Here is a 26,100-nt window from a genome sequence, read left to right as displayed (position 1 = left end):
CACGAAAGAAGTGGAGATTGATTTTTGCTGAGAGGCCCCCATTGCACACCAGACAGTTCTCACATGAAATATTACCACTTGTAATTAATATTACATTATATGTTCCACTGACGCCACTTCGTTGTGGACAGAATGGCCAGTGGAGTCACTCACTCTATGACGACAGGCTTGCAGCAAAGAAAAGTGACATTTGTTACAACATCAGTGTATGTAGAAAGGGCTATATTGATACAGTTGTTGCCAGATGTGGTCTGACTTGGTATTACTCTGTAAAACATTGGGTTGTTTAACTACCAAAGAAAATTGCAGCTATGTTAGGATAACAAGGCCATGCACGTGTATGTTTTTTCAGGACTGCCCTCGTCTGCTCAGTTCAATCCGATGTAGTGTTTTACACGCTATCTTTCATATAAAGTATCTTAAAACATTCTACAGTGACATGGGAGATATGCCTGTAACAGATGTGTCTAGAATGGATACTTAAATAACTTATTTGGGCACCAGACTCAAGAGAAATGCAAATATATGAAAACATGGTTGTTGATATTACTGAATATTGAATAAAACGGTGACCGTATGAAAATCCTGCCTCTGAGTAGGTGGTTGCGTCTGTATGGAAATAAATCATTTCCTCGTCTCCCGCAAGGAGATTCTGGTTTTTATCATCTGAGATTGAGTAACAAAATATAATACTGGACAACAGGGGCCCTAATCTTGTGCCTACTGCCGCCACAGGGAAAACTCACTCTGATGGTGCAGGTTGGGACCCATGTGAAACTCTTGTCATCTGAGGAACTTACCATTGTAAAAGCACCGAGTAATCTTCAGCACAACCTTTGCCATCAATGTCACTGACACATCTTACAGAGGGAGAAACTGAAGCAGAGAGAAGTCAAAAGGACAGTCAAATGGATTTAATAAATTCACTTTAAATGTATGCATTGTCTGACAAAACCCACTTGAAACAGTGTGGCCCAGATCCTCAAAGGGACTTAGGCATTGCTTTGCTCAGTAGCAGCAGCCTATCCCCCTGCCCCCTGTAGGAATCTTCAGTCAGGAGTTAGCCAGCCAGACTGCCCATACAACATGTGGGGGGAGTGAGAAAGGGATCCTCAGACGCCAGCAAGCCAAGTGGGGAGCTGCCTGAACTAACATTAAGCCAGGAACTAAATGCTGAGGAGAGGGGCATTGGAGCTTAAGTGACTCACCTGGTGGATGTGCTAGAGATAGGTGCCTCCCTCTGCTTGGGATCCTTAGCCGCAAACCCTCTCCTAAGCTCGGTCAGATGCTTAGGTAGCACATGGCCTAGCAGCTGAAACAGTCTGTCTCTCGATCTCCTGCTCATGCTCAATACCTTTCTCATGCTCGTCCTACATTTCCCTGTGCCTACTGTGGGCTTTTGCATGAGTGCTGTGCTGACCCCTCACTGGTGGCGTGCATGCAGCCCTTTGGCTGTGGGGTCTGACAGGTCTTAGGCGTGCTCTGAGCACACCTACAGGATAGGGCCTGGGGGTGAGATAAGTGTTCCCCCTCCTAGTTTGAAAATCCTGCTTTGGGGCCTCCAGGGCTTCAGCTGGAGGTAGGACTCTGAGCTGCACACCAGATGTGGGGTGGCATGTGGGGCATTAGGACTTTCAAATGCGGATCAGTAGAAATGTAGATGTCTAGAGCTGTGTGGGGTTTGGGGTCAGCAAAAATGTCAGTGGCACTGAAATGGTGAATTCCCAAGTCCTAGTGTGAGGTAGTGCAGCCTAGCTGATAGCTTGCAGGACTGGGTCTGAGGAGACCTAGGTTCTAGTCCTGGATCTGCCACTGGCCTGCTGAGTGGCTTTGGGCAAGCCTCAGCACCTCTTTGTGCCTCAGTTTCCTCATCTGTAAAATGGGGGTGATGGTACTGATCACCTTTGTAAAATAATTTGCGATCTACTGATAAGTGATGAGTGAGGGATTATTATTAGTGACTAGTCCTCTGCTCTCATCACTTTCCCTTTATTAAAGACTGGGCTAAAATTAGGCTGTTACACAAAGGTGAATTATTTTACACTGACCCTTCTTTTGATCACTCCGGTCAGCGTTACATGCAGAATGTGAAACACCAGTATGCTGGGCTGGGCACTTCTTCCTGGTCCCAGGCTGCTGCTGCCCTTGATGTTTTAGCTGGGATTTTGGTGCTGTGCCTTGATGTAGAAGCACTGTGTTTAGTGTTCATTAGTTGCCATAGTTCCAAGAGTTTCTCACATTCAACAGCAGAGAGATTTCAGAGAGAGCCATTTAACTGATAACCTTAGTCTTATGTTTGGCATGCAGCACTCGCTGACCATATTTTGTGGTTCTCTGTAGTAACTGAGATACATTTCCCTCTCTGGAACAAATACTGGCCTCTCTGTTGTTAGCACGGTGTGTTTAACAATAGCAGTTATACATGGGATCATTTCCTGTGTGGGCCAGGAGACTCTTCTTGGTTCTACACACCCGTCAGGAGTTATAATTTATCTTTGCTTTATTTGATAAAGGCCTTTCTTATCTTTCTGCGTCAAAGACACATACAGGAACTGATTGAACAAGCAAACATCCCCAATCACTTTCTCCTCCCAGCCCAACGAGTTTATTTTGCCAGTAGCCTTCTGCTGCCAACAGCTGAGGACCTGGGGTTTGGTTTGGTTTTGTTTTTTGTTTTTTGCATCTCTCAGCACATCTCTATGGGCAAAGAGAAAAATATGAATTGAAAGAGGAAAAGTGAAAGATCTGGAAACTGCAGCAGACTGGTGGTGGCTTGAAGAACAGAGTATGGAAATTCCAAGAGAACAGTCTGTCTCTTGAAGAATCGGCCAAAGAGTTAAAGGCACCACATCTTAATTTTTTTCCGCTGAAACCCCAGAAAGCATTGGGACCTGCTCTTTCAGTCCAGACTTCAGATGCACATTTCCTTCCCGCTTGGATTTCTCTGTGGTGGAGTCACTGTAGGCGGTGGAGTCTGTTATGTCTCTTGGACTTAGCGTCTCCGTCCTCATCTCCCAAGGAAGATGGGCCACCTCTTGTATGCAGTGTTACATTCTCTCTTGGGCTTGTGCATCCCCTCAGCCAACCTCCTGGTAATTGTGGTCGTCTACAAACTAATGAAGAAGCAGCACGGCAGAAGCTACATCTTCATCCTCAACCTGGCTGCTGCAGACCTGCTTGTGGGGGTGATGTGCATTGCAGAGGCACTGGATGATATCCTGGATGGAGACTTTGACAAGAACTTATCCTATTGTCTCATGCGGATCTGCATGAGCATGACGCCTTGCATTGGCTCCATTCTCACCTTGCTCTTGATTTCCTTGGATAGATACTTGGCAGTGAAGTTCCCCCTCTATTATCCTACCCTTTTGACCAAAAAACCCATGGTCTTCTCCCTCATCATCCTGTGGGCTGTCTCCTTCTTGTTTGGGCACATGCCTCTGATTTCTCCCTCCCTACAGAAAAGCAACTACATGGGCTACTGTGGGCTCCTGTATGCAGCCAGGAGTGACTACCTTTATGTGATCTGCTTTGGGATCTTCATCCCTTCCTTGCTGGTCTTGATCTGCCTGCACATCTCAATCGGGAGGGTTGCCTACTCACAGCACAAACGAATCTGGCGTACCTGCATGCAAACAGAACCCCTCACTGCTCACCTCCGCCACTTCAAGGCACTGCGGACAGTGCTTATAGTGATTGTTGGCTTCACCATCTGCTGGGGACCTTACTATGTGGCAGGCTTCGTGCAAGCTACTTGTGATTCCTGCAACCTGGCTGAGCCGATGACGGATGTCTTATTCCTGCTGGGAGAAATCAACTCCCTCATCAACCCCCTCATCTATGCTCTGTATAGCAAAGATATAAGAAGCCACCTGCCCACACTGATGAAATGCAAGAAGAAAGGCCAAGTAAAGCCTCTGGCTGTGGTTCACTTTAATATCCAAGCCCTTGATGGTTTATCCAATGGAGAGGCTGAGACACCCACTTCATCTGGGACTCAAGCCCCCAATACTACCCTCTACAACAGTTCTAATTCCTGCAAAATAGTCTTCTCCGTGTCATGATCCAAAGCAGAAGAGAAGGTCTGCATGAATCACCAGTGAAGTGGAATGAGACTGACAATTCTCGAGTGTAGCAAGTGATAGGAGGAGAAAACCCAACACCCAACCACCTGGAGCTGGAGCACATTAACTGGTATCCAGATTTACTACTTTCTCTTTTGTCCACCTCTGTGTAAAATGTAGCTGAGCTGGCTGGGAAAAAAAATCAAAACTTGGACAAAAAATGGTCGGGGGATTGGTTTTAAAAAATAGCTTGTAAGAGTTCTGCTTGGACAACTAAACTCTGCAATAATTTATAACCAGTGTTATAAGTCTCAACATACCCTGAGCTGCTGTCCACTCTTGCTCACAGCGGGGTAAATTAGGAGTAACGTCTTTTGAAACTGTGTTCATAAGTAGCAGTTAAACACGCAAAATTATTTCATGTAGGCCAAGGAGACTGTTTGCATTTGTTTTAGAAACCCAGGAGGGTGTTATAATTGTATCATTACTTTGTTTGGAGAAGGCCTTGCTTACCTTCCTGTCAGCCACATTCAGTGAATGAGTGAACAGTCACTCTAACCCAGTGTTTCTCAACCTTTTTGATTCCAGGGGCCGGCTTGCTGCCTTCCTAAGCTGTGTGTGTAAGCTGTGGCAGGGAGATCTCAGGGACTGGCACCGGTCCATGGACTGGTTGTTGAGAAACACTGTTCTAAGCAACTGCTCTCTGACACCATGTGAAAGCAAGATCAGTCAGGCTCTGTATTTCCTCTGTATCAAAATATAACGTGCATTAGCTACGCAACACAATTCTGCTTTACCATATGGAAAATATCTTTTCCTGAGCTTTTAAAATATAGCGGTGGTCAGAGGCTGGTGGCCAAAAGTTGCAGCCACCTAGCAAATGACTGGCTGATGGGTCAGGCCGGTTACTTACAGCTTCAGCCATGTAGTGCCCGGTGGATAGGTGGCCAGATCACACAGTCCACCATATATAACACCATTTGGCAATTTTTGTTGGCAATTGGAGCCTGAATCATCCCTAGAAGAAATCCCTCCTAGGGAGGGGTAGGAATACCCTTGAAGGACAGAATGGGAAAGCCTGCACTGTTGCTATGTGTGTACAGAGAATGTAGTTAAGGCACTGGACTGGAACTTGGGGAGAGCTGGATTCAGTTCCTTGCTCTATCACAGACATTTTGTGTATGAGCGATCTTGGGCAAGTCACTTAATCTCTCTGTAAAATGGGGATATTAATACTTCCTTTCTGCATGCTGGTGATGAAAGTGATGAAGATAAGTCCATAAAATCCTTGTGTTGGGCTCAGCTACTACAGGAGGAGGGCACAAAACAAACAAGGCAGCTATGTAGCCCCTGGCCCTCTTTTCCCTTTAACACAATGTGTGATTGTAATTCCTATGCAGTACAGCACATGAGCTCTGTCAGGAACCATTATGCGTTCCCCTCTATCAGCACTGGAGTTAACTAGTCAAGACCTTAAACATATACTGTATTGTTTGCACACACCGTCTAGTGGTGATTTAACATTAAATATACTATTTATTCTAATGATACCCAAACTGGAATGTTACATTTCTGAAAACTGGAATAGATTTAAAAAAATATTTAGCTCGGGTGTTGCTTTTCTTTTTAAAATACAAGTCATTTGGGTCTAGTCTTAATCAGTCTTAGAATTGAGCAAAGGCATCATCTCTGAATAACACCTCAACAGTGCATGCTTTGACACAGTTAACAAGTCAGTGCATCTATACAAAATTTGTAAATAAGGGCATCCTTCCACAACCACTTACCACTAGGTATAACGCAAGAATAATCCCACTTATGCTAATGGGAATGCTAAGGGTAGCAAACACTCTTTGGTGGCATGTGGGTTACTGACCTCTTGGATTGGAGTCAGAATAAGAGAAGGAAAAAAAGAGCTGTCCTTAAATTCAACCTGGTGTATATGATTCCTTTAAACCCTTTTTTTTTTTTTGGAATGTGTATAAACAATGCAATTCTCTAGGTCACACACAGCTGTCCACATGGCTGCAAATATTCCTCAGAATAATTAAACTAATCATGGAACATACACACACACACTGCTAGTCAGACAGGTGCATTTATTACAGCCCTTATTGAACAGTCTATATCATCACTTATGTCAGCATTCTTACAAAGGTACTTTAATTTTAAAGCCTGTGTTGCAAGGTAGGAAGGGGGTTTGATTTTGTCCCGCTGCTCGTTAGAAGGGAAGTTTAAACACCCATGTAGTCTATCAAACAGACGCTGAATCTTTATTTTGCAGGCAAACAGCAACAGTTCATCTTCGCATACATGTTTGGGTGATGGAAGCAGAGCAGCTTGTCTTACCTTTGAGGGAAAGAAAGTGTGTGTGGGTGAGGGGGACAGTTATAAAATGCTTATGTTTAGAACAGCAGTCAACAGTTCTGACAAAATCAAACTTCACAGGAGTGAAAAGAAATCTGAGAGCAAAACTTGCATGCCACAGGGGCCCATCAGCACAGCTACACCCAGCAGTGGGAGCATAAGCCTGGCTCACCCCTCCCAACCTGTGAGGGGACATGCTCTCCCTCTCTTACATGGCAGGTCACATGTCCTGTACTTCTGCTAATTAAAGACTTAATTTGCTGTTCTCAGTGCTGGCTTGTGATATTAGAAACAACGTGAATTGTGTAAAAATGCTCAGTGATTGAAATAAAATATTTGAAACAAATTAAGAATAGCCTGTGGAGATGCCCCCTCTGCCTGTGTCTTTCCTGACTCCAATAGAGGAGTATGCTCTGCTTTATTTAATCCATGCTCTATTCCCATCTCTACAAGATGCATACCTCCCAGTGCGGATTACAGTGCTTCTGGAAGGAATAATCTGTATAGAGGGGCTGTGTTTGGCTGCTGCAGACTAATATATGGATTATTTGGGGGAAGGAGTTAGCTGGGGCACATAGGTCCAACTCTGGAAATAGGCAGAAACTGGCAGAAAGACAAAGGTCTACATTGAGGGATAGAATGATCTCTACTTTGAGTTCAATACCCTTATCGGCAAAGGTAAGTTTCATTTTATAGGAAGATGTGTGCTGAAAGTTGTAAGGATGTTTGTAAAGCGCAGTGCCAGCAGGTCCCAAATCAATTACTTCCTGGGAAGAAGAAATCTAAAAAACACGAGAGACTGTGAAGTGATCCTACGAGCGAACACTGCAGAGCAGCCTAGATCGCTTGTAATGGATTTCTGTGTGAAAAGGCTAGTGGGGGATAAAAGCTGAGTGGTGGAGGCTTGCAGACAGGGAAGATAGTCTGAGACTTAAGGCTGAGGTTCTACTGAGACTGGACAACAAACAAACTGATCATGATGATACCAATGAGGTTTGGGGAAAAATAGCCAAACATTTTACAGAAAATACACAAGCTGCCTGTGCCCAAGCTAAAGGAGGGAAGTTTAATGGCAGGGAGCCATGCTGGTGGTCTGGTGGGTGGATGGGTGCGTGACTATGCTAAAGTACCTGCACTTTTGTCCCCACGTTGAATTTTGCTTGTTGGCCCATTGCAAGAAAAGAAACTGCAATCTTGTCTTGCCCAAAAATCCTGACACCAACATATTGGTTCAAGGATATAAAGATGGGCTTAAATGAAACGCGGGGTCCAGAATCGATCACACTACTTGGCCAGATCCACATTCGCACCCTGTTGCCTGCTTGGTCTGAATAATGGCCTCCCTGAATATTTATGTTGATCCTAAACAAGAAGGAAATAAATGAATCAAATTAGTGCTTTACATAACAGATCATGCCTTGCTTTTACTAATGCAACGTAGGGCCACTTCTGCAAACTTTTACTGTTCTGCAACCAAAAGGCCTACTCACAAGTAAAGGGCTGGAGGATTGAGCCCTCATAAGTCTAACCCTACTCCACAGTCCGTGGGCGTCATGCTTCTGCTGAGGTAGGTCATAAAACAGGGCCCATAGGGCTTGACTTTACCAGGTGCTGAAAGTGCTCAGCAGGACATGAACATGCTCAACTTCTTTTGAAGCCAAAAGCGGTTCAGGGGGCCTGGCCCCTTGCAGAGCTGAACACTAAATACCCAGAAGTAGAAAAAGGAGAGTCTTTCGCCACATTGTGTTTACTTCTTTTTAATACACTGTAGTTTTCAGGGCTTTACATTCACTGACTGCTATGTTCGTTATGTTAAGCAAATGTATTGCTTGTTTGGGTGAGGGGTGGGGAGTAAAAAGTGGCATTGGTGTTAACACTTTTTCCCATGTATCATCCCACTCCATTGCCTCCCACCTCCCCTGGAAGGGTCCCTGGCGCACAAAATGGAGCTCTGCAAATACTGTACATTCCAGGTGGTGTTACATGTCTAGTTCAGAGGGATTTACAGTTGTCATCTTATGTCTTCCTCTTTGATTTAAGCTGGCTTTTCTGTTTTACAGGATACAATGGGCCCTGATCCTCCAAATGCTTTCATATGTGCTTAACTTTAAGCACAAGCGTGGTTTCATTCACCACAATGGGATTTCTTATGTGCACGATTAACTGTCTGCAGGATCCTGGCCTCAAAACATAAATAAAACTTCAAGTTGGAAAGCACCCATCCTAAGCTATATTTTGGCCTTTTAATTTATTTAAAAGGTGCTATTAAAAATGCACATTTTTAAACAAAGGGAGAAAATAACCCTTCTGATCTCCGAGATACAGATAAGCACATGCTAAGCAGAAAACAAACATGATCTGATTTAAATGGACATACCATACAATTCCATTTGGATGATAGCAAGTACCTTTGCCACTGGACTCAAACACAGCTTGGATTGCTGCATTATTTGGCTTGTCTTCCTGTACTATGCAAATATAACCTCTCCTCTTTTGCACAATGATAACTGCCAGATTTCCAGATGGATAGCTGTGTTCAGATAAGGTGTTTAAGGTCTTGTTTGTCTAGTAGAACTTCCCTATTATCAAGCATTCAAGGTTTCTGATATGTGTTTTATAGTACAAAAGTTGTCATGTCAACTAGATTATTGTTTTAGATCTGGTGAGACTGAACTGCCAATATTTTAAGCCAGGGGCTCTCTCTCAGGCTGGCTGGCCCTTTAAGGTAAACCCAGCTCAGCCTTGCCTGTGATCTGGCAGCTCTCCCCCAGCTGAGTGTGATGGTGCTCTAATTCTAGTGCCTGACCCCAGCTGCGGGGTGACTGCTTACACAGACATCTGAGAGCTAGGAGAGCGATGTTGTCTCTCTGCGAAGGGCCTGGGGGAGTCAGGGTGGAAGAAACCCCCACACAGCAGGTAAGGCTTCTGTGGGGGCAGCCTTGAGACAGGGCCTGTATGGAGCAGGGATATCCCTGAGGGAAGCTACCAGACTCCCCAGGGAAGGGAGGGAGTGGGGAGGAAACCTACTGGGAGGAAGCAGCCTAGGAGAAGCTTTGCAGGACCTGAGAGTAGGGGCAAAGCAGCAGAGAACATCAGCGTAGCCCAACTGGGGCAGAACTACTAGTTTCAATACATATTTGGACCTTTTGTCACTCTGGAAGAGGACTGAACTTTTAGTGCCTTAGGGTCAGGCTGTGGAAGATTCTGACACAGACAGGCCATTTCGGGGGCATGGAAGAGGCCACCAGGGGGCGCTAGAGGCAAAGTACCTTGCAACATTGCGCCTTGATGAGGACAGAAGATGCTATGGTGGTAAGACCAATTGCTTACAGGCTCACAGAAAAATGTCTTCTTGTAGCCTGTGAGGAGCCCTGCTGGTCTGTATGCAACCAGAAATAAGTGGGAACCGATACAGGAATTTATTAATTTGAGTCGTATTCCTTGCACCAGTAACCAAAGAGGTAGGTAATGCTACTTAGCAAACTTACACTAAAGACACATCTGGAAAACTGCACTGGGTATATTGAATAATTGTGTAATTGTAATGGGAGAAGTGAAACCCTGTAGGAAAATCTGGAGCAGGATGTATCCTCCCCATGGAAATCATCATGCAAAAACCAAACAAAAAAAACACCCCAGGACCAAATGCTTGGTGTAATCTGTAAATCAAAACATTTGCTTTTCAGGAGTATCTTTATGAGCCCATGGATAAGTTATCTCTGGCAGAGTTGATTTAACATGCTTCATGCACATTTATGGCATCTTGTAACTTGACAGTGCTAATTAATAGTTCTATCTTTAGGACTGAGTAGGGTGGGGGATGCTAGCAAAGGCAGGGAAGTTATCTCAAACCCATGTTCACTTTGGGGGCAGTATTTTAATAAATTCTCTCTCGTGCGTCACTGAGTCAGACAGATGTCACTGCAAAGGAAAAAAACAAGAGGCTCTTAGAGCGTTACAATGGTAAAGATAGTTTCAGGACTACGGAGTCACTTGGAGATGTTATTTCTGTTGGGTTTAAACAATTCTTGATGTCTTGTATATTCATGACTTGTAACTATCTGTAGTATCTTTTACATGCTCCTTCTTAAACATATGACTCTTCTCCAAAAGGTTAATCTTCGATCTACCATTTAAAAGTCATTTCCAAGAATGGACACTGATGGGTGGAGGTATATCAGCACAGCTCAGGTTATAAAGTTCTTGCATCTCCTAAAGAAGCTTGTGGGTGAACCTGACCACATAGCTGCTCCAAATGATTGACACTCCAGTGCTATGCTGGGGCAGGGGAGGCTGGGGCATGGTGAGAGGCGTGCCTCTGTTTGAGGTGTTAAACTGAAGCTCCAGCTGCAGGTAAACCATCTCCCTGTGCTCTTTCCAAAAGAGTGGCAGACTTAGCTGGTGCCCTGGCCAACAGTCCCAGTAGAAAGAACAGGTTCTAAAAACTGAGCCTGTGCATGACATGCTGCACGACGCACAGTGAGAACCTCGGTGTAGCAATACCAGTGCCCAGCTTGTGGCTTTGCAAAGTGCTCTGGGATAATGAGGGTATTAAAGGTATTTGTTATTTCAAACCAAACTCTGTTCTGCTCTGAATGCAAATACTTTAAAATAGAGCATGTCCTGATGCAAGCCCGTTTCGTTACTGTGCAGCAGTAACCCCACTATAGTCAAGATTCAGGAGCTTACTTTATGTCGGTTCTTGATACTGCTGTAGCATTCACCACAGTGACAGCTAAGACTTCAAGGTAGGTTTTACCCTTTGCCATTCACAGATTCAGGGAAACTCTGCTTACCCCTCCCCCTCCATCGTTTCTAAGTTAGCATTTCCTCACCTTCTGTTACTGCAGAATGGGTTTGGCAAATAAGTGGCTCCTGTTATTGTGTTGCCCTTTCCACCCTCTCACATCAAAATCCAATCTAGTTCTCCAAACAGACATCTTCTTGTCATGAAATGTTACCAGGCAATGCTCACTTGGGAATGCAGAGTGTTCAAATCTTGCACCTATCACAATAGTAACACACAGCACTTCTGCAGCAGCTGGAGTCCCTTGGAGAAAAGAGGAGTTAACTCTTGTAATCAGGAATAGTATTCCCAGAGTGGGACTGGCTCCGTTGTAGAACATGCCTTTATCATCGTAAAATACTAGCTCAGATTTAGAGCCCTTAAATTGTCAAGTGACCAGCAATTTTTGGGTGCCTAACATGAGACACCATAAAGGGATCTGATTTTCAGAGGGCATGCCCTTCCTGAAAATCAGGAGCCCTTTAAGATATCACTAGTTGCTCTTGAAAATCTAAATTAAAAAAAATTTTTTTTTTTTAAAATTAGTGTTTTATCTGGGGTAAAAGTAATTAATCTTTTAAAATGCGATGAAATTTGTGGACTGCCTGGGTAAATTAGCCTTGTGAAGGATACAATAATTGTGCTGTACCATCTGGAAATATGGTAAGGAACTTTCTTCCGTGTCTGTAGTATTTTTCCAAGAACTGTCTCTTCACTAACTACATATTAAAAAGAAGAAAAAATTGATGAGTTGGATCTTCACATAAACCTCACTATTAAAGGCCCAATCTCCCAACTGTTTAAGTGTTTATCTTATTAAGAGTTTAGGGCCTTATTAAACCCCACTGCAGGAAAGTTTTTGCAGTTAAAAAACGTGATCTTGATTTCCCCCCCACACACACATCCTTCACCCTGCACATGTCATTTGACTGTGCCCTGAAGGCCTTACAACCTAAGTCTATAACCTTACTGGGGTAATGGTGGCCATACAATTACTTTGGACAGGCAGAGAGGTTTGTAGTGTGAAGATTAGAACACAGATCTCCTGAATCATTGGTCTAGTGCTTTCATTGCTAGATCATGCTCCCCTGCTACATGTTACAGCTCATTTTGTTCCTTCAGGCACAAGCTAAATGGAGAGGACTACCAGGGAAAGGCAAAAAGAAAAGGACATTTGCAAAACTCTGACTGTCAAACACCAAAAGCTTAGCTAAAGCTGTCTTAATAGCCGCTGGCAAAGCAGCAAGTGGAGAAAGCTCCTTTGCTGGCCAATGTCCTTCTGATAAAGGAACTGACAGAAGTGCGGGGTCAGAATATGCTGGCTGATGGTGGAGGGAAGAGACAGCAGCTTTCTAAACTTCTCAGTGTTATGAGTTCCTGGCTTCTCACGCATCGGGGGTGAAACTCATGCCCATGATCAAGGGCAGCAAAAGGCCTATACATCATTTAAATCCTACTAAGGCCCTTCTTAAGTGATGCATGCACAGAGGTGAATTTCACCCTAAAAGGGTCAGACCCAAGAGTGGGGATCTATCATAGTGAAAGTACAAGAGCTGTTACCTTTCCACCTGCAATGGTAAAGTCACAGCAAGTAATACTGTAGTTAATTTCCTCTTTCTCTACTCTTTCCGCTGTCTCATAAGGTATGAGAGTCCAACCTCCAGGGGAGGGTGGCTCACGGGAGAGCTGGTAGGAAATGGTTTTGAGTTGTTTTGAATCTAAGGAGACAAGAATGGAGTTATACATTTATAGGTGGGCTAATAGTACTGTCTATTATTAAGTTTGCCCAACATTTCTTATTAGAAGACCCTGTTTTCAGTTGCTTATAACCTGCCAAATTTCAACTGTTTGAGCTGAAATTTTCCATGCCAGGTGTCTGCTTCAGCTTGAAAAAAAAATTATTTTAAAATATTTCAGCCAAAACAGTTCAGCCATTTCAGAGAAGGCGGTTATGGAAAAATAAGTTGTTAAAATCTTGAGACCTTTTCTCTGAAATGCTCCGGCACCTACCTGATTTGCAGAAGGGACGTGAAAGTTGGCAGAGGGCTGGCCTTTGTGTCAAGGATGTGCATTTTGCTACCCATGTGGAAATCTGCCCAAATCTGGCCAAGTTCTAAGCATTTGAAAAATTAACACAGTCTCTTTGCAGAGACTTGCTAAAGCTGAACAGCTAAAATCTCTGAAAATTCTGTCCTCCCTATTTCTCCCCCTTCTGCAAGCTTTCTCAGCGATGATTTTGTTTTCTTCTAGATCATTGATAAAAATGTTAAATAGCGTAGAGCCAAGAACAGGTCCCTGCGGGACCACACCGGAAACAAATTTGCTCAATGACAATTTCCCATTTACAATTACATTCTGAGACCTAACAGTTAGCCAATGTTTAATCTATTTAATGTGTGCCATGTTAATTTTACATCATTCTAGTTTTTTTAATTAAAATATTGTGAATTACCAAGTCAAACGCTTTACAGAAGTCTAAGTATATTACATCAGCACTATTCCATTTATCAACCAAACTTGTACTCTCATCAAAAACAGATACCAAATTAGTTTGACACTATCTATTTTCCATAAATGCATGTTGATTTGCATTTATTGCATTACCCTCATTTAATTCAGTGGCTCCATTTTCTTGCCCAGGATCAATATTGAGCTGACAGGCCTATAATTCCGGGATCATTCTGTTTACCCTTTTCAAAAATTGGTACAACATTAGCCTTCTTCCAGTCTTCTGAAACTTCCCCAGAGCTCCAACACTTATTGAAAAGCAACATCAATGGTCCAATGTGCTTTAAGCCAGCTCTTTTAAAACGTCTGGATGCAAGTTGTCTAGACCTAACGCTGGAGCATGTTAAACAGAAGCTACTAAAAATACCAGTGGAATGGAAAGAGTGTTATCACTAGATGAGACTAAATCATCTGTTTTTCCCCCCAAATACAGAACAGAAATATTTATTGAACACTTCTGCCTTTTCTGCATTATTATTGATAATTCTTCCATTTCTATCTAGTGCTGGACCAGTGCCATTGTCAGGATTCTTTATGTTCCTAACATTTTAAAAACTCTTCCTTATTGTCCTTAGCTCTACTTTTGCTGGCCATATATTTCACCTTACGTCCATTCCTTTATCCATTTTCTACAATTCCCAACTTCTGATTTATTTCATCACTATCAATTCTCCTTCCTTTCATTTTATTTTATATTTCCCCCCCCCCCCCCAAACGAGGTCAGTTTTGTTGTTGTTTTGTTTTTTTTAAACCAGCATGGCTGCCTTCCTCATGTGGGATTTTGGCCACATAGTAAGGTGTTCTTAAATAACACCCAATTATCATTCAAGGGGAGAGGAAGATAGGAAAGGACTGGCTGGGCAAGAAGACTGGAACTGAGATGATGGACCAGAGGAATGGAGACAAGGACTGGGGAGGCAAGAAGAATGGGACTGGGACAAGGAGCCAGTGGTGGGGCAGAAGGGTCTGTGTGCACTGGTAGTGCACTGTCACTTTAAGAGCCCAGAATGGAACTCAGGATCCATGAATCACACCATTCCTCTATCAGCAAATGTCTGTGAAACCCACTGGTAAGGGGTGTATCTTATACTCTTCTGTGCTGGCTTGCATAGAAAATGACAAGCTTCTAATGCTATTAGTTACTTTATTAACTCAAGTGGCAGATGTCTGTGCAGTGAATCCAAAGGTTCCAACCCTGATTATGATGATCCATATGGGTGTCAAGATGATGCCACATGATGGGATTTTTTTCAATTTGTTTTTTTTCAAAACCTGGGAAATTACACACACACCCTACATTTAAAAAAACGTTATTAAGATTGCAAAATAAGCACTCCAAAGTTAGGAAATGCCAGAATTAAGGTTGCCTGTGCTGCCTTAATTTGGCCCGTTTGTGTGTAAGTATTATGATACAGTCTTTAATTACATAATCACCTATGATTATTTTCCCATGGGACTCCTTTCTCATTCAGCGCACCGGCTGGATCTGCTTTGGGGATAAATCAGGGTTATGCCATGATGGAGACTGTTCTCTGAAGGACTCCTCCTCTATTTTTTTCCTTCCAAAAACTGGAGGCTGTCTAGTGAACGAGGCTGGGGATTAGGCTGGGGATTGCAGGAAAAGGAAGGATGGTCTCATGATTAAGGCAGTTGAATGTTGCCCTGGAGAACTGAATTCTATCCTTGCCTCCGCCACAGAGTTCCTAGGTGATGCTGAACAAGTCACTTAAACTTTTCACAGTCGGTCACTAACTGTGTGTTCCTCCTTTCTGCCTGAGACCATGCAGCCCGATTTGCAGAAGTGCTGAGCACTCACAACTGCAACTGAAGTCAATGGGAGTTGTGCTTGACTACATAAAGTGCTACATAATAAGTACACTGAAAAATCAGCTCCTAGGCATGTCCAGTTGGGTGCCCAAATAAGTGTACATTTTTTACCTTTTCTCTGTGCCTCAGTTCCTCATCTGTAAAAGGGGGATAATACCTACCCCTCACCTCACAGGGGTTTTGTGATGATAAATTAATATTTGTGAAGCACTCAGATACTACAGTGATAAGCACCATAGAAAAGCCCATGAGGAAATTAATAATTCTCTCTTCAGAAGAGGCTTTGAATAACGTACAGCAAATAAGGCCTAGGACCACATTGAACAACGAAGATAAAACAAAATGTTTGACTAGTTTCTCATGAATTGAGCACCGCCACCCATTCTGTGCACTGAATGAAGCCTGGGCCTGTGGAAAAACTAGTATGTGCTCATGTAATTAAGGATATGATTCTGTCACGGATTCCGTGCCTTTCCAGACCTCCATGACTTCTTCTGGGGCGGGGGAGGGCTGGAGCACCTGTCAGCCCCAGGGCCACCAGAGCAGTAGCCCCAGGGTTCAAGCAGTGGCTGGGGTTGGGTCAGCCCCTTTGGGGCAGGAGCAGCTGGCCAGGGTTCAGTCCTGGGTCTGTCAGAGCAGCTGGCCGGTGGACTGATTGTTGAAGTAGCAGTCACTGGCCCCCCAGAGTGGCGGCTGGGGTTGGGTCAGCCCCTTGGGTCTGGAGCAGCAGTGGGGCTGGAGCAGTTGCCAGAGATTGACTCCCAGCAGTGCTCTGACTGTTAGCTGCCATCTTCCCCCCCCGATGCTGTGGGCTTCTGTGAATTTTTGTTTAGTGCCCGTGACGTGTCCCCGAGTTTTACTAAAAAATACCTGTGACAGAATCTTAACCTTAGTCATAATGCATTCATGCAAAGGGGCCAAATGCAGATTGCACCGGCAACCCTAATTCTGGCATTTCCTAACCTTTCAGGGCTTGACTTTGCAACCTTAATGTCCTATTGAGGTAGCTTGTATGTGTGTAAAATTGTATATTAAAACAAAGAGTTCAAACACAAACCTTTGACATCTGAATGAGAGAACCCACCCTGGGTAACTATAACACAATTGTGCCTATTTCTTTTTTTTATGCTAGGAGCTGCCTTAACGTAAAAAAAAAAATGGCTCATGTGGTAATAAATTAATGAGTAGTCACTGAAATCCATATTCAGTTAGAAAGCCTTTCCAACCCAGGCACAAATTTTCAGTTGACGTTCGTTGTAACAGTGAAAAAATCCAACTCACAATCAACGAAGCTGGCCTGCTCTGCTGCCATGAAGGCAAACTGTTTTGCCATTTGTCTTTCCTGTTGCCTGCAAAGCAAAAACATACAGAAGGTAAATTCCAAACATCTTGCTTTGAAAGCTACAAGTACATTTCAGATGTCCTTGCAACAGTAATGCAAGTTGGCTGCTGTCTGACAGGTATTTGGGCCTGATTCTCCTCTTACTTATACAACTGTAAGTAACTCCATTGGTGACAGAGGAATGATGCCAGTGTTAAATCTGTCCATGCAAAAGGAGAATTGGGCCCATTTACAGATAATTGTATGATGTAAAATTTGACTCTTACTTGATTATTGTTTGACCAGCTCTACTAATGAGCTTAAACTGTAATGTATGCAAATATGCATCTTGTATAGAAGAGATTTGACATCTTGCAAGATTCTGTAATTGATAGGGATGGACAGAACATAAGGGAAAGTACAGAATATGGAGTTACAGTGGCAGAGTTGGAAATTTCCTCTCTTGCTTATGAGGATATTCACTGAGATGATAAAAATCCTGCCAGTAATGCTGATGAGCTGAAAAACAAAGCAAGAATTCTTAAGCTCAACAGCTGGGGTCCCATAAAAGACTGAGTCAGATCTGGTTTTATTTTGTGTTGAATACCTCTGAAATATCATGAGCCCTAAATTAACAGCCTGTGTCAGATTTTATTTCTGGGTGAAGACTTCTTCACTGCCATGAGTTATCTTGACAAGCTGACCCAGCCTTTGGATGTGCAATGTATTTTGAAATGGCTAGGGCAGTGGATATACTGGATTTCAAGATGGGATGACTGGAATTTATCCAGACTATGCAGATTTCTTAGTATAGAAAACAATGGCCTCTCTCTTGTAGTTTTGCATCCAGCACAACTTCAGGTATGTTATGCTAGCTAAACACACTTTTGAAGTCTGCTCAAGATTCAGAGACTTTCCTAATAGCCAATGCTGGGCAAGCCATGGCAAGAATGGATTAGGAAGAAACAAAACATAATTAGGGGCTGTTATTTTCATGCTATTCTGTGACGTTATTTTCTATCTAAGTTTGTAATATGTTTGATGGCTTAATTTTAGATTTGGTACATAATGGAATATGCTTATATTATAGGAGTACATACACTATAGGAATAAATGGAACTCCTATTGTAACTGAGTGTTCAGGGATAAAAATGTTCTTAACATTTCCCCAGGCACTTTACTTTTTTTCTTTAAATTTTTGGAGCAGGCTCAGATATTTGCATAGGCTTTTAGCTTCCTTTTAAGGGCAGAGGAACTGGACATGCACAGTAAGATGAGCAGTAAAATGGATGACTAGTTCATAGTTCAGTGGGGATTCCACTATCCAACTAATTCCTTTCTAGCCCTCTGCACAGCTAATCAGTTATAAAATTTATTTATCTGGTTATTAGCCTTCAGCTTGGACAGGCAAAAGGCTCTACCAATGCCTTCTCTAAGAATTAAATTTGTACAGCTGAGTATTGGCATTAGTTTATTTCTATCACTCCCTGCAGCTTCCATCCTATTTTGCTTTCCTTTTTCTTTAAGGAAGGAGAGACTTCTATAAAGTCACCAATTAATTTGATTGATGGTACTTGATAGTGTTGTTACTGTAGGTAGAGATGGCGTTTGTAGAGAAGAGACAAACCTTTTACTATTTTCTTATTATTTGGCATAAAAGCAACCTGCTCTGTTGTCTTGTAGACCTGAAAGGTTTGGGTATTTTTCTGTATTGCTACTGCTAGAAGTATCACTTGTTGCTATAACAGTCTAACAAACTTTAAAAAAAAATTTCCCCTTAGTTGACCTTTAAGAAGTGCTGAGTGCTCACAACTCGAATACATGTCAAATTGTGAGTATTCAGCACCTCTGAAAAGTGGGTTCAAAGTGTCTCTCTGTCTGATTACCCAAAAACGAAGGCATCCAAAATCAGCATCTAGCTGAAAAATGTGGCTTAAGCATTTGGGGCAACACTTAGGCAATATGTGACTGAATCTGGCTACGCCTACTCTCTGGAGATGACTAAAGCCAAAGATGTCACTAATATCAGTGAGAGACAACAGTGCCAGAGGGGCATGTGCTAACACATACTGACCAGGCCCTCTCTGGACTATCCCTGACATAATACCAACATATATTCCTCCTGTTGGTTGCAGATTCTCTTTTCACTCCCATTTGCTATATGTTGAGTTTCTCTATGTTGTTGTCATGTGTCATCTGCCGTCGCCACCCCTCCCCCCCAGGTTGGAATCCCCCAGGTTCCCGAAAAGAACTAACTACACAGTTCACTCTATTAACCAGTGAATGGTACCTTTGATAGGCTCTTTCCCTTGCTTGCTGCCTGTCCACTTCACTGCCATGAGCTGCATGAGGGTCAATGGAGATTGACTCATTTCTAGCACTCTCATAAGCCTTTTTTTCAGTAACAAGGTACTCATAGAGATCCTGATTTTGCTCACAACAGAAATACTGAAAAGCAAAGCAGCAGAGTCACTTTAGAAGGGGGGGTGGGGTGCTTCATGGAGAAGCTCTGTTAACTCTTTGCGATCACTTACTGATTCGTAATCATCAGAGGCTGTATCAAGTTCTTCAAAGGAAGGAAACAGTTTCAGCAAGCTGCCACAATATTCGCACGTTGCAGTATACTCCTCTTCAATCTACAGCGGGGGTGGGTGAGGAAAACAAGGGTTTGTATGTCAGTGTGATGTTTCCATAATCCTCCTGTTTCCTGTTTTAGGAAAAGGAGGCACCTTCAAAAATGCCATGTTTAAAGTCCTTTACTTCAGCCTATGCAGATACAACCAAGCTTCTGGGCTGAGTTATCATGATCGTTTGAAGGCTATTGGCTCACTTTTACTTTCTAAGGAGATTGCCAAGCACTGTAACTTATCCAATTTGTTATTTCATTAGGGATCTTAAAGAGCTGTCTAGCTTCTGCAAAGCTGGTGGCAGAGGGGCTTGGGCTGCGCTGCAAACTTTTTGTAGCGTGGGTTCCTGGCAAAATATTTTCAGAGACTGTTTTTCCTTTTATTTTTAAATTTCACAGGGTGCTGCTTAGTGCCATGGATCAAATCATTCAGATAAATGATCAGGTATGTTTCAAGGGCAGCTCTGTCAGTGGAACACTGTCTGCTTCCTGCTCCCAGATCTTACAGAATGATATTTAGATTGCTTATCTTGTTTTTGAAGCAGTGTTGTCCCTGTTAGATAAGCATATACCACTTTGGGCTACCCACAACTACGTACTGGGCATGTATCATAATATATATATCTCCATTTTAGTGAAAGAACTAGATTTTGCCCTAAATGTATCCTGAGCATGAACTATTGTGGGGCGCTTGCACTGTCTGAAGTATTTTGGTGCGTGGATTACACATTTCAATACCCTAGAGAATGAAAACCTCTCACTGTTAATGAAACCCTTGCGAGCGGAGTTTGACAGATGGCAGCATCTTACACAGATTTCATTTTTGCCTCCTGTCGCTGTTGGGGTTAAGACAAACACATTACCATGTAGCAGAAAACAACATCACCTGTATCTCCAGGCCTTCTCTTGATGATTCTGGCCTATATGCTAGAATAGTTGGTGGCCCAATATGGGACAGCGTGCGCAGAGATTCCTCAAACAGCCTTATGAAGTCTTCATTAAACTTAAATTTGAAAATAGCAAATTCAGGGTAGAGTCAGCTCTTTGTTCAGAGGGAACATTGTTAAGCTTAAAATGCATAATTGTAGGGAGCAGCAGAGCCATACCTCCATGTCGCACAAAATGCCTAAACTGCTGAGGTCTTGTGACAGGACTGCATGTGTATCTGAATAGCAGCAATGAGAATTAATTAGGAAGATGTTGTATTCTATGAGAGCATTTCTTCCTAGCATTTTGGGAGGAATTTCCTCCCTTGCTTTTCAATACCCTCCGTCCCCCTTAACACACTCCATCCAGCTGGGACAGCTTATTAACACACTGCTCCTAAAACCACTGGTAGGGTTGCGGTCCATCAATGTGGAGTCCTTCCCCTCTTCTGAGAGAGATTGGACATATAGGCCCTGATCCACACTGCACTTAAGCATGTGCCGTTAAGCATGGACTCAACTTTAAACAAGGAATAGTTCCACTGAAGTCAACAGGACAGCTCATTGTCTAAAGTTAAACACTTATATTCAGTCTAGATCAGGACTAGAGTCTCTAAAGCAGTTCCCACCTCTGCTGTCATGAGAAGCAAGAGACTAGAAGCTAGAGATGGGGAAACTCCTATTAAGTCTTCTAATCCATCCTCTGACAGCCAAGACTGTTTACTATAGTCTACACATAAATATCCCAAGTGAAGGGGTTTCCACCACTCCCCTCAGACAGCTATTCCCAATCCAACAGATTTGGTTGGCAGGAAGCTTTTCCTGACATCCAGTAACAATGCATCCCATTGCTCAGTTACATTTCCTTGTGCCACCCCATATAATTCACCTTCTACCTTAGTATTTACATCCTTCACAAGCTTGCAACAAGTCATATCCCCCAGTTGTGGCTCAGATAAGCCATGCTTCTAGTTCTTTAAATCTTGTCAGTCCAATCATTTTTGTTGCTCTTTTCTGAGTTCCCTTCCCTTTGTCACTATGCTCTAGGTACTGAGGTGTCCAGAAATTAATGCAGCACTCCAAGAAGGAAAGCAGCGCCTCTGGGTATCAGTTTACCATTTTCAGCAACAGTAGCAAGGTAAATGCTGTCTTTCTTGAGCTCTTCAGTCTTTCTCTGAACTAGAATTAAAATACACAGTCAACATAGGCAGTGATCAACTTTTGACAATGTGTTTGATCTCTTCAAAGAAAAGAGCTGCAGGGAATGCCCAGCTTGAGGAGAAGAAACACTATGGAGACCAAAATACATTCAGAGCTACATTGTGGACGGCCCTCTCTTTTTAATATAGTGGCATGCTGCTGGGAGACTACAGGCCCCAGGCATTCAGTGCTCCATCTTGCCTCCAGTATTTCCTATTGCAAATGTGTTTGTATTGAATTTTACAAATATGTATCCATTAAAGACTAGAAGAGCAGCCCTTTCGGATAGGATATCCCTATCGGTAGTGGTTGTCCAATAAAAGGTATTATCTCACCCATCTTGTCTTGCTCATATCTTGGGACCAAGGCAGCTATAACAACACTGCAGCTAACATTTGGATGATGCAGTGTAGTTGTAGCCGTGTCGGTCCCAGTATATTAGAGAGACAAGGTGGACACGTAATATCTTTTATGTAGAGACAAGTTTTTGAGCCACTTTCCTTCAGGACCCAACTGACTTCTTCCACAAACTCTGCAATATTAACAACCTGCTTCAGAACACCATCCTCACCACCATGGATGTCACTTCCCTATACACCAACATCATCCCTCCTAGCTGCCTGTCTCAAATATTTACAAGGCAACAGACAACCTTCAGATAGCCACCCCAAACAAATTGCCAAACACATCCATTTCATTCTCACCCATAACATTTTTACATTCAACAACAAACACTTTGTCCCAACCATTGGAACAGCCCTGGGTATTGGATGACTCCCCAGTGCACCAACCTCTTCATGGGCCACCTTGAAGAAGAATTTCTGGACAAATGCACCATGAAACCAATGATATACTCAAGATACATCAATCATATTTTCATCATCTGGACACACAGCTTAAACTCCCTCAGATTTCCACCACAACTTCAACAACCATCATCCATCCATTACACTCTCTCTAGAGCACTATCACAGTAGCATCAACTTCCTGGACACCATGATCAGCTTCAACAATGGAACCCTACAGACAACCACATACAAGATCCCAGATCACCACATCTACCTTTATAGATCCAATAACCACCCTGAACACACAAGACATCTCTCATCTACAGCCAGACATTCAGATATCACAGAAAATGTTTCAAGGAGAAAGTCCAAGATATGCCCCAGAACACACTCATAACCGCCTTCACCAAACAAGGACACTCCACCAGAGAAGTATATAGTATCATGGAATGAGCTATCCAAATACCTGAGAGAACTTGCTTCAATACAGAAATAATACTCCATCTGACCACATGCACATCCCTAGTTGTCACCTACAACCCCACACTGGAACCCATATGGGATATCATCAAAAAAGTGCAACCCATATTTTCTGAACCTTCATTTCTGGCCTTCCAACAATCCCCCACCCTCACCAAGTTCAACCTCACAAACAAGCTCCCTCCAGACCAGGACACACCAACTCCAAAGTGGCACCAGACCCTGCCAGAACAACAGATGCAAAACCTGCAGACATAGCTCCACTGCTATGATTAACACCCCCACAACACATCTTTCAAGATCCGTGGGTCCAACACATGCCTATCACAACATGTGGTATACTTCATTCAATGCACTAAATGTCCCAATAGCAACTATATGGGTGAAACCAGACAATCACTACGCTCTCGAATGAACTCTCACAGGAAAGTGATAAAAGATAACACCACATCACTTGTGGGTGAACACTTTTCATAGGTCAGATATAGAGTGATCGCTCTATCAGTCCTCATCCTCCAAGGAAACCTGCACAACACTTTCAAAAGATGAGCCTGGGAGCTTAAATTCATTACACTGCTAGACACTAAACACTAAAAATCGTGGACTGAACGTGTGCTGTGACTGCAGAGGTGTCAATGGGCCACTCTACCTTGAATGGTTCTTTACAATATTTGATAACTATTTATGCTAAACAATCTGCTCCACCTGGCATTTAGCTGTGATGCTCAGAGTAGCTTTGAGACCTAAAGAAGAGCTCTGTGTGGGCTCAAAAGCATGTCTCTCTCACCAAAAGAAGTTGGTCCAGTAAAAGATATTGCCTCGCCTACCTTGTCTCGCTTGGATGACTCAGTTGAGCAGCAGAAGGAAAGAGGCTGTATATTTTCAACTCTATTAGAGGTTTTGAAAGTTATTTTCCATAGGGATACGATACACAGCTACGTCTGTCATCTACAGAGCATTTCCACACACACTGCTGGGTACTTCTACTAGCTGAATATTGTCACAGGTTTAATAATAGTTGTACTTAGAAGAAATGCTATTTAGTGGTTACAGCAAGGAGCTCTCCTGGGTTTTGGTCCCAACTCTGACACTGACTTGCTGTAGAACCTTGGTCTCTTGACTTTGTGTGCCAAGTTTACCCCCTGTGTAAAATAAGGGATTACACAAATACTTGGTTTCTAGGCATCTTAGATGAAAAATGCTATAAATGTGCAATTACTACTACACATCCTGGCTCTTATATCTTAAGCATAAGATACTTGAACTAACAAAGAAATTTCTTACTGGTTTTTCTGTAGATATGTTCATAAATCCAGCTTGTTTCTGTCTGCATTGATTCTGAAATTCCTGAAGGTTTCTCACGAGCAGACTGATCAACATTATCAAATATTTTTCTTTCACTACATGTAAGATACAAATTGCAAATTAATCATATATGATAGCTGCAAAGAAATTGCTTCTGAAAATCTATTCAGGCAGGAGTTTTTTCCAATTATAGTATTTAATACACCGTTAGAATTTAGAGTAACATATATGTAGGGGGAAAAAAAGGCCTAGAAACATATTTTTGTTGTCTGGAAGATTTATAGACATATGCTCAGCTAAGCTACTTTCTGAAGGTCTCCAATGGATTAGACAATTAAAATGTCCTTAAAGGGCGTTTGCGATTAAACCATGAAACTCTCAGAAGAACAAGTAAATGGACACTAGGTTTGTTTTATATGTTAAATACTTTAAAACAAAAACCCTTGTCTTCCATGGTAAGAACTGAGATGAAAGATGTAAAGTCTGGCAAATAAAAATGAATCAAACCAGCATTTAAAAATCCTGCACTGCACCAGCAAGGTTGACTGTTCCAACACTTGACTTTTTTTCTTCTTGTATCTGCTCACAAAGACCCTGTTAAGTATCTAAGGTTTTTTGGTTTATAAATCAAGAGCCTAAGACTTATGAGCAAACTTTAAAAACAACAAAACAATACATGCACGCATGGGGAAGGAACAAATGTTCAGTAAGTAAAGCCCTACCAATTTTAAGCATAGTCTATTTTAAACAGCACTGAGTTAAAATTTGCAAATCCACCTGAGTATCCCCTTACATTTCCAACACCTTTCATATGCAGAAGATTATGATCCACTTCAGCCTTTTCATCCAATCTAAAGTTAAAGCATAACATCAAATCTAAAATTAGGGCTGATCAAAACTAGAAAATTAGATTGACGCAGCTATGTCGCTCAGGGCTGTGAAAAATGCACCCTCCCCTTCTCTGAATTGGTAAGATGACCTAAGCCCTAGGTTGATGGAACAATTCTTCCATCAACCTAGCTACCTCCTGTCAGGTAGACAGATTTACTACAGGGAGGGGAGAATCCCTCCCACCCTGCTGTAGTGTCTACACTGAAGCGCTACAGAGGCACAGATGCAGCTGTGCTACTGTAGTGTTTTAAATAGAAACAGAGCCTTAAAGACAGAAAGCATCACAGACCTCTTCCTTTTTAACTGTATAGTGCAGCTGGAAAGGTGAATTCAACAGCTGAGTTGAAAGGGATAGCCTGATCAAAGCTATGAGCAAGTAGTAATATAGGTGGAATACATTGGGGGTCTCACCACAGATCCTAGGGAACAGGCACCACAAAAACTATCACCAGACAGACATAGCGCAAATAATCAGCACCGTTGTTGGCTATTTAAGCAGAAGCCAAAACAGCCTGGCTATAGAGAATGAACTGCCCTTTCACTCACGAGTACTTTTCCCTCCAAGCCCAGGTTGAAGTTATTTGAAGAGTAGCCCATGCTATCATGGTCCATGCAGTACCAGCTTTGTGGATAAATAGAAGACAACATTCTCGGGGGTTGTCAGACACCTTTGACAAGGCCTATATCTTAAAAACAGGCTTGAACTATATTCGGGAAAAACACTGAAAGGAAAGGAGATCTGTAAGTAGCTTTCCTCACTGCTTCTAAGTCCCTCGGTTCATGTTTGACCACCACCAAGTCATATGAAGTTCTGTGGTAATTTTACGTGTGCTTACCTGCTTAACTTGTGTAATGAGGGAGAGCAAATTTCTCTTCTAATTCCGCCTAATATTGTAGGAAGGCCTTTGGTACCTATTGAACACAACAAACTAGTCTATGCATGCACGCATTACAAACAATACTCAGTGATTAAATGCACAGACTCTCCAGTCTGTCTGCTGGTATAGGTAC

General features: G+C 42.7%; 2 protein-coding genes and 1 long non-coding RNA gene across 5 annotated transcripts in view; 2 read left to right on the top strand and 1 right to left on the bottom strand.

Moving 5' to 3' along the window:
* The first annotated feature begins 3,023 nt into the window (after positions 1-3,023).
* On the top strand, positions 3,024-4,064 carry LOC137147151 (glucose-dependent insulinotropic receptor-like). Its single transcript, XM_067539031.1, has one exon. It carries the CDS (start codon positions 3,024-3,026, stop codon positions 4,062-4,064), a length of 1,041 nt encoding a protein of 346 aa, XP_067395132.1.
* Positions 4,065-6,149: 2,085 nt separating this feature from the next.
* The window catches only part of ERICH6 (glutamate rich 6), a 33,243-nt gene continuing 13,292 nt past the window's right edge, over positions 6,150-26,100 (bottom strand). The window contains exons 7-19 of the mRNA XM_067551833.1: positions 25,926-26,003; positions 24,178-24,293; positions 21,542-21,604; positions 20,606-20,664; positions 20,386-20,502; positions 19,408-19,509; positions 19,164-19,321; positions 16,834-16,901; positions 12,778-12,935; positions 11,851-11,936; positions 8,809-8,961; positions 7,562-7,793; positions 6,150-6,413 (exon numbers count right to left, since the gene is read on the bottom strand). Coding sequence (XP_067407934.1) covers positions 6,150-6,413; positions 7,562-7,793; positions 8,809-8,961; positions 11,851-11,936; positions 12,778-12,935; positions 16,834-16,901; positions 19,164-19,321; positions 19,408-19,509; positions 20,386-20,502; positions 20,606-20,664; positions 21,542-21,604; positions 24,178-24,293; positions 25,926-26,003 — 1,654 coding nt within the window. The remainder of the gene's footprint in view (positions 6,414-7,561; positions 7,794-8,808; positions 8,962-11,850; positions 11,937-12,777; positions 12,936-16,833; positions 16,902-19,163; positions 19,322-19,407; positions 19,510-20,385; positions 20,503-20,605; positions 20,665-21,541; positions 21,605-24,177; positions 24,294-25,925; positions 26,004-26,100) is intronic.
* Positions 9,275-21,897, top strand: LOC137155626 (uncharacterized). Of its 3 annotated transcripts, XR_010920597.1 has the most exons (5): positions 9,308-9,347; positions 9,790-9,892; positions 19,899-19,944; positions 21,473-21,563; positions 21,674-21,897. It is a non-coding gene; the product is annotated as an uncharacterized lncRNA (long non-coding RNA). The 3 variants fall into 3 exon arrangements; XR_010920600.1 differs by lacking the exon at positions 9,790-9,892 and having other exon boundaries at positions 9,280-9,347; XR_010920592.1 differs by lacking the exons at positions 9,790-9,892; positions 19,899-19,944 and having other exon boundaries at positions 9,275-9,347.

This window comes from Emydura macquarii, unplaced genomic scaffold (assembly GCF_026122565.2).
Source record: "Emydura macquarii macquarii isolate MOO-44397 ecotype Brisbane River unplaced genomic scaffold, CSIRO-AGI_Emac_v2 contig_18, whole genome shotgun sequence".
Taxonomy (NCBI): domain Eukaryota; kingdom Metazoa; phylum Chordata; order Testudines; family Chelidae; genus Emydura; species Emydura macquarii.
The sequence above is the reverse complement of the archived record's forward strand: the minus strand, read 5'-3'. Positions and strand labels throughout refer to the sequence as shown.

Excerpts from the sequence above, each read along its gene's own strand:
- LOC137147151 (XM_067539031.1), top strand. The coding sequence starts at position 3,024 with ATGGGCCACCTCTTGTATGCAGTGTTACATTCTCTCTTGGGCTTGTGC.